Source organism: Heteronotia binoei, chromosome 11 (assembly GCF_032191835.1).
Source record: "Heteronotia binoei isolate CCM8104 ecotype False Entrance Well chromosome 11, APGP_CSIRO_Hbin_v1, whole genome shotgun sequence".
Lineage (NCBI taxonomy): Eukaryota > Metazoa > Chordata > Lepidosauria > Squamata > Gekkonidae > Heteronotia > Heteronotia binoei.
Genome location: NC_083233.1, coordinates 5,315,453 through 5,321,730, shown reverse-complemented (window position 1 = coordinate 5,321,730; position 6,278 = coordinate 5,315,453). Strand labels below are relative to the sequence as shown.

The 6,278-nt window shown below is 48.6% G+C and overlaps 1 protein-coding gene across 1 annotated transcript in view; it reads left to right on the top strand.

Annotated features, from left to right (window-relative positions):
* The first annotated feature begins 2,606 nt into the window (after positions 1-2,606).
* Positions 2,607-6,278, top strand: part of LOC132579398 (phosphoglycerate kinase) — a 28,852-nt gene continuing 25,180 nt past the window's right edge. The window contains exon 1 of the mRNA XM_060249716.1: positions 2,607-2,778. Coding sequence (XP_060105699.1) covers positions 2,714-2,778 — 65 coding nt within the window. The 5' untranslated portion in view covers positions 2,607-2,713. The remainder of the gene's footprint in view (positions 2,779-6,278) is intronic.

The window sequence follows — 6,278 nt, the reverse complement described above, 5'->3', positions numbered from 1 at the left end:
AGGGCTGTGGCGTTGCAGTTAGAGTTTCCTGGATGACGCTTCCACCTTAGATCCATTCCAGTCCGGCTTCTGCCCGGGCCACGGGACGGAGACAGTGTTGGTCGCCCTCATGGATGACCTCCGGCGACATCTGGACTGAGGCGGCTCGGCGGCATTGCTGTTGTTAGACCTATCGGCTGCGTTCAATATGGTCGATCATTGGCTGCTGACCCGCCGCCTCGCCGATGCAGGAATTAGGGGACTAGCCTTACAGTGGCTTTCCTCCTTCCTTGAGGGTCGGGGACAAAGGGTGGCGATTGGGGGAGAGCTGTCCCAGAGACACCTACTTAATTGTGGGGTGCCTCAGGGGGCAGTTCTCTCCCCGATGTTGTTTAACATCTACATGCGCCCCCTTGCCCAGATTGCCCGAAGGTATGGGCTGGGTTGCCACCAGTACGCTGATGACACCCAGCTCTATCTATTGATGGACGGCCGGACTGATGATGTCTCTATAAATCTGGACCAGGCGCTTCAAGCCGTGGCAGGCTGCTTTAAGTTGAGTGGGTTGAAACTGAATCCAGCGAAGACAGAGGTCCTTTGCTTGGGTCGCAGCGGGCTGGGAGAGGGGATTGACGGTGCGTCACTGATACCAGTGCGTAGGGTCAAGAGCCTGGGAGTGCTACTGGAGCCTTCCCTGACAATGGAGGCCTAGATAGCAGCCACTGCTAAATCCGCCTTTTTCCATCTTAGGAGGGCAAGGCAGTTGGCCCCCTTCCTGGAGCGCGGCGACCTGGCAACAGTGATCTATGCAACGGTCACCTCGAGGTTGGACTACTGTAATGCCCTCTACACGGGGCTGCCCCTGTACCGAACTCAGAAACTGCAGCTAGTGCAGAATGCAGCAGCCAGACTGTTAGTGGAACTACCTCAGTGGGAACATGTACAGGCTAGGTTACGGGAACTGCACTGGCTGCCAATTGTGTACCGAGTTTGTTACAAGGTGCTGGTTATTACCTTTAAAGCCCTATATGGCTGAGGACCTGCCTACCTTAGGGACCATCTCTCTCCATATGTTCCCCAGAGAGCACTGAGATCTAGTTCACAAAATCTTCTGAAAATCCCTGGGCCAAGGGAGGCCAAGCTAAAAACAAGGTAGCAGGCCTTTTTGATAATGGCTCCCCTGTGGTGGAACCAGCTGCCAGAGGAGGTGCGGGCCCTGCAGGATCTTAACCAGTTCTGTAGGGCTTGTAAAACCGCCCTCTTCCAACTTGCCTTTTAGGGTGGAATCTTGGCAATGATATCAAGCCATCTTTATATATGTACTGGAACTGTAGCACCATTAATTTAATTTATATTGGTTTTGAATTATCTAACTTAAATTCACGAATTTGTATTTTAACTGTATTTTTATTGTATTAATAGTATTTTATTGTTATATCATGGTATATGTACCATGTCTTGTAAGCCACCCTGAGCCTGCCTAGGCGGGGAGAGCGGGATATAAATTAAAATTTATTATTATTATAACTCAGACTTCTCAGCAACTTCCCCAGCTGTTTAGAAAGTCAAACCTCACCCTTACAGCACTTCTTATCCACTCTCTTGCAAAGCTCTCTGAAATGGGCTCAGCCTGCAGTCTCTGGCAAAGTGAAGGAGTGTGCTTGCACGTGAAAACTCATACCTTGTTCTTAAAGGTGCCACTGGACTCAAACTCTGCTCTACTAGGATAGATCCAGGTGTAGGGCTGCCAATCCCCAGGTGGGGGCAGGGGATCCCCCGGTTTGGAGGCCCTCCCCCCGCTTCAGGGTCGTCAGAAAGCGGGGGGAGGGGGGGAAATGTCTGCTGGGAACTCTGTTATTCCCTATGGAGATTTATTCCCATAGAAAATAATGGAGAATTGATCCATGGGTATCTGGGGTTCTGGGGGGGCTGTTTTTTGGGTTAGAGGTACCAAATTTTCCGTATAGCATCCAGTGCTTCTCCCCAAAATACCCAAGTTTCAAAAAGATTGGAGCAGGGGGTCCAATTCTATGAGCTCCAAAAGAAGGTGCCCCTATCCTTCATTATTTCCTATGGAAGGAAAGCATTGAAAAGGTGTGCCATCCCTTTAAATATGATGGCCAGAACTCCTTTTGGAGTTCAATGATGCTTGTCACAGCCTTGATCTTGGCTCCACCCACAATGTCTCCTGGCTCCACCCCCAAAGTCCCCAGATATTTCTTGAATTGGGCTTGGCAGCCCTACCCAGGTGGGCAGCGTGCTGGTCTGAAGCAACAGAACGAGGCAGGAGTCCAGTAGTGCCTTTAAGAGCAACAGAGTTTTATTCAGACGGCAAGCTTTCGTGTCGTGCGCATGCAGAATTCATCAGACACTGGCATGAGGCGTCCCGCCATACAAAAGGAAAGGCCTCGTCAAGGCGGAAAGAGCAGCCCGCTTCCCACGCGGCGCCGCTGCAGCCCCCCCTCCGCCCCCGCGGCGGCTTCCCGCCCTTTCTGAGGCCGGGCTGCGTGCGAGACGTGACTGGCGCCCCCCGAGACCACGCCCCGCTCGGCCCCTGCTGATGGACAGGCGTGAGCAAGCAATCCGAGGAGGCCTGCGCCAAGCGCGGCCAATGGGCGGGCGGCAGGAGGCGGGCCGCGAGAAGCCGAAGGTGACCCTAGTCCGCCGCTTCGCTCGCTCGCTCTTCCCCGCTTTGGCCGCCGCCGCTGAGGGCCCGCGAGAGCCGCCCGCCAAGATGTCTCTCTCCACCAAGCTCACCCTGGACAAGGTGGACGTGAAGGGCAAGCGGGTGGTCATGAGGTGAGGCCTGGCGGGGGGTTCCTTCGAGGCCCGTAGGCGGCCCCGGGCGGAGCAGCGAGTCGCGGGCCCTTCGCGCCTGGCCCAGGGGGGGGGGGGGCGGGCTGCCTGGACCAGCTGCGGGCGCCAAACGGGCTCCTTTCAGCCTGGCTTGTCCCGGCCTCATAGGGGACTCGGACGTGGCGGCGGCCCTTGCCGACTGCTCACACAAACGTTGCTGATTCCTTTCTTCAAAGCCCGCCTGCCCTGTATTGCTCAGTAAATGGGGCCAAGGTAGTTGTAGCACCTGGCGCAAGAGAGGAGGGGCAGAGGTGGAAGCAGAACGGGATGGTTTCAACATAAAACCTTAACTTTCGTTTCTGCTAGTCCCTAAGGTTTCTTCATTGCAAGGAGAGACAGGGTGATATTAGAGTGTCCAACTAGCATCTGAGAGACCCAGGTTTGAATTCCCACTCTGCCATGGGAGCTTGTTGGGTGACCTTGGACCAGTCACACACTCAGTCTAACCCACTCACAAGGTTTTTGTGAGGATAAACTGGAAGGAGAATTATATAGAATGCATTATGTCCCCATGGGGGGGGGGGAGCAAGGAATAAGTGTGAAATTAGAATCCATGTATGCTGTAACTGAAATTTGAGGTTGGTGAGTGCCCTTTAAAATACATTTCAATTAATACATAGAACTCTTCTCTGCAGCTATAGTTAATTCAATGGGATTAATTTTTTTTCTCACTAAAAACAACACTGATTAAAGAGGACTCACCTTCCTAACCAGCTTGGAGAGCCAGTTTGGTGTAGTGGTTAAGTGTGCGGACTCTTATCTGGGAGAACCGGGTTGGATTCCCCACTCCTCCACTTGCACCTGCTGGAATGGCCTTGGGTCAGCCATAGCTCTGGCAGAGGTTGTCCTTGAAAGGGCAGCTGCTGAGAGCCCTCTCCAGCCCCACCCACCTCACAGGGTGTCTGTTGTGGGGGAGGAAGGGAAAGGAGATTGTGAGCCACTCTGAGACTCTTCCCAGTGGAGGGCGGGATATAAATCCAATATCATCATATAAATCCAATATCATCATAACCAGCCTTTGACTGACAGTAAGGAGTGTCAGAGCACAGCTTCTGTAGCCCTGAAACTGATTTTTGGATCAATTTCTGCCAGACTGCAAAATGTATGCAGGAGGGATTGTAAAACTAATGGGGGGAGTGCAAAGTTAATTGTTACTGTGAATTAAAACTGTGATAGTGGTGCCTAATCAGTATTATTAAATCAGAAGGGATGATTGGCCCATCTGATTTTAAACCTCAAGTTCTAGGCTTGAGAAGACTATGCTATGAAAATCCTGGCTGAATAAAATATTGTATTGCATGTGGGTGGGGTTGTGGTTCTTTATACATGTAATGTTGCTTTAGGCTTTTTTGTGAATGCCAGGGTTTCTTCAAGATGTTTTAACAAGGTATTTTTTACTGAAATGCGTGTTTGTCCCTTGAAAACAAATGGTTTTATTTTTTTGGTTTGGTGGTGAAACTATTGGTAGCTTTTTCTCCATGTAAACTCTACTCCATTTCTTTATTATATACTTACAAAGCTACTTAAGATTTTTCAAAAGTGACTTTTCTCACCCCCACAAAAGAACATTTTTCTCGCTTCAGAAGCATTAATTTTTGCTATTCATTTCATTCTTAGTTGATTCTCCTACTCTTCTACCTCTTGCATAAAGTGGAGCACTTGTATGTTGAATGCCTTGCAGAAAGCAAATTAGTCCATATGCACTCTCCATAATTTAACTTGAAACATTTCAGGCCACACTAGTATTCCTAAGTGCTGGCAACTTCATGGGCATGCATGTGTTTGATTTTCAAGTAATATTCTGCTTCACCACCCCTTGCAATTTAGACAAGGGCCCTATATGTAACCTTGAAGCGTGCACCACTTCTCCATATTATCAGATAGGAAGGAGATGGTGGGGAATATAGTCTCCCACTTCAAGTCTTGCACTTACAAAGAGGTATCATGGCCATGAAGGAACTCACATGAGAAATCTGGGTTTCATTTTCTTTTTGGTTGATATCCTTAATTGTTATGGTGTCAGATTTTTCCAGCCAAAATTTACCATCTAGTTCAAGGTTTCCCAAACTTTTCTTTCCTGTGGCCCGGTTATTTTTACACTTTTCCTTCGTGGCCCACTAAAATTTGGGAGTGGAGCCAGGAGACTTTGGGGGTGGAGCCGGAAGATAGGAATTAGGTCATTTTCTGTGGTGTCAAGGACCAAGTGATGACACTTCTGGGGCACACTGAACCAAAACTCCACCTTTTCCTGTGATGTCACTTCCAGGACACTCCCCCAAACCTGCCTCTTCTTCTGAAGTAAATTCATTTTCAGAAAAATCTCTCTTGAAACTCATGCTGAGCCAAAATGGGGGTGGAAAGTGGGTGGTCCTCTTTTTTCACCCTCACACCTACATGCACCTATCTTTTTGTGTATTCTTCTCCAGCTTGCAAGCACTCCTAATGCCCATGTTCAATTGCCTGAACCACCTACACATCCCTTCCTCAACAGCACTGGAATTGTATACAATTGGGAGTGCTGTTGCCATCGCCATCAGGAATGCCAGCACTGTGTACCACCCACAGTGGGCCCTGGCAGCTGCTCTACCTCAAAATATGCTGACACATTTAGTAGGCCCTTCCTTCAGCTGCTACTACTGGGACCCTGCCTCAAGCGACAACCAAGCTTGCTTGGTTTCAAGAAAATCTTTCGACAGCTATTTTTTATACTTTCCTTTGGTTGAAACACGGGAAATTGCTGTGAAAGGTAGTAGAGAATTGTATTGCAATTAATGAATTAATTCCAAGTTATATGAAGTTCATACAAGCTTTTCTGCAGTTATCCCAAAAAGGATATTTATGAGTGGCTTGCAGCTTTTTACTGGCTGTGTTTCCCATGCCTTTAAAAGCAACCTGTTGTGCAGATGCTTACCCAGTGAACTACTTTCATCCTTTTTAATATCTACAGGAGTTTAATTTTGGTGTCAAGACAGCTGTTAAAAGCAGGACCAGTAAAATGGTGCCAAGTTCATAGTACCATCTCTTCCAGTGCTGTTGAGATATACTGCAGTAATCTCCAATAATCTCTTTCTGTCCCACACCTTTTATTCTCACTCTCACAGAAATCTCATAGAAGGCCACCTGGCTACAGCTGGGGGTTCCAACTTTTCATTGGCAGAGCTCCTATGTCTGCAACAACAGTATGATGAACATTAAAGTTTCATGTAAAATGGAAGGAAAGAAAGAGAAAAGGAAAGCATGAAATAAAAGAAAAGGAAAAGAAAGACATGGAAAGAAAGAACATAAACATAAGAGGAGCCATGTTGGATCAGGCCAGTGGACTACCCAGTCCAAAATTCCCTTATACAATGCCCCAAAAAGCACCAGAATGTCCACCAGTGAGGCCAGAGCACTAGAAGCCCTCCCACTGTTGCTTCCCCCCCTCCCAGCACCAAGAATACAGA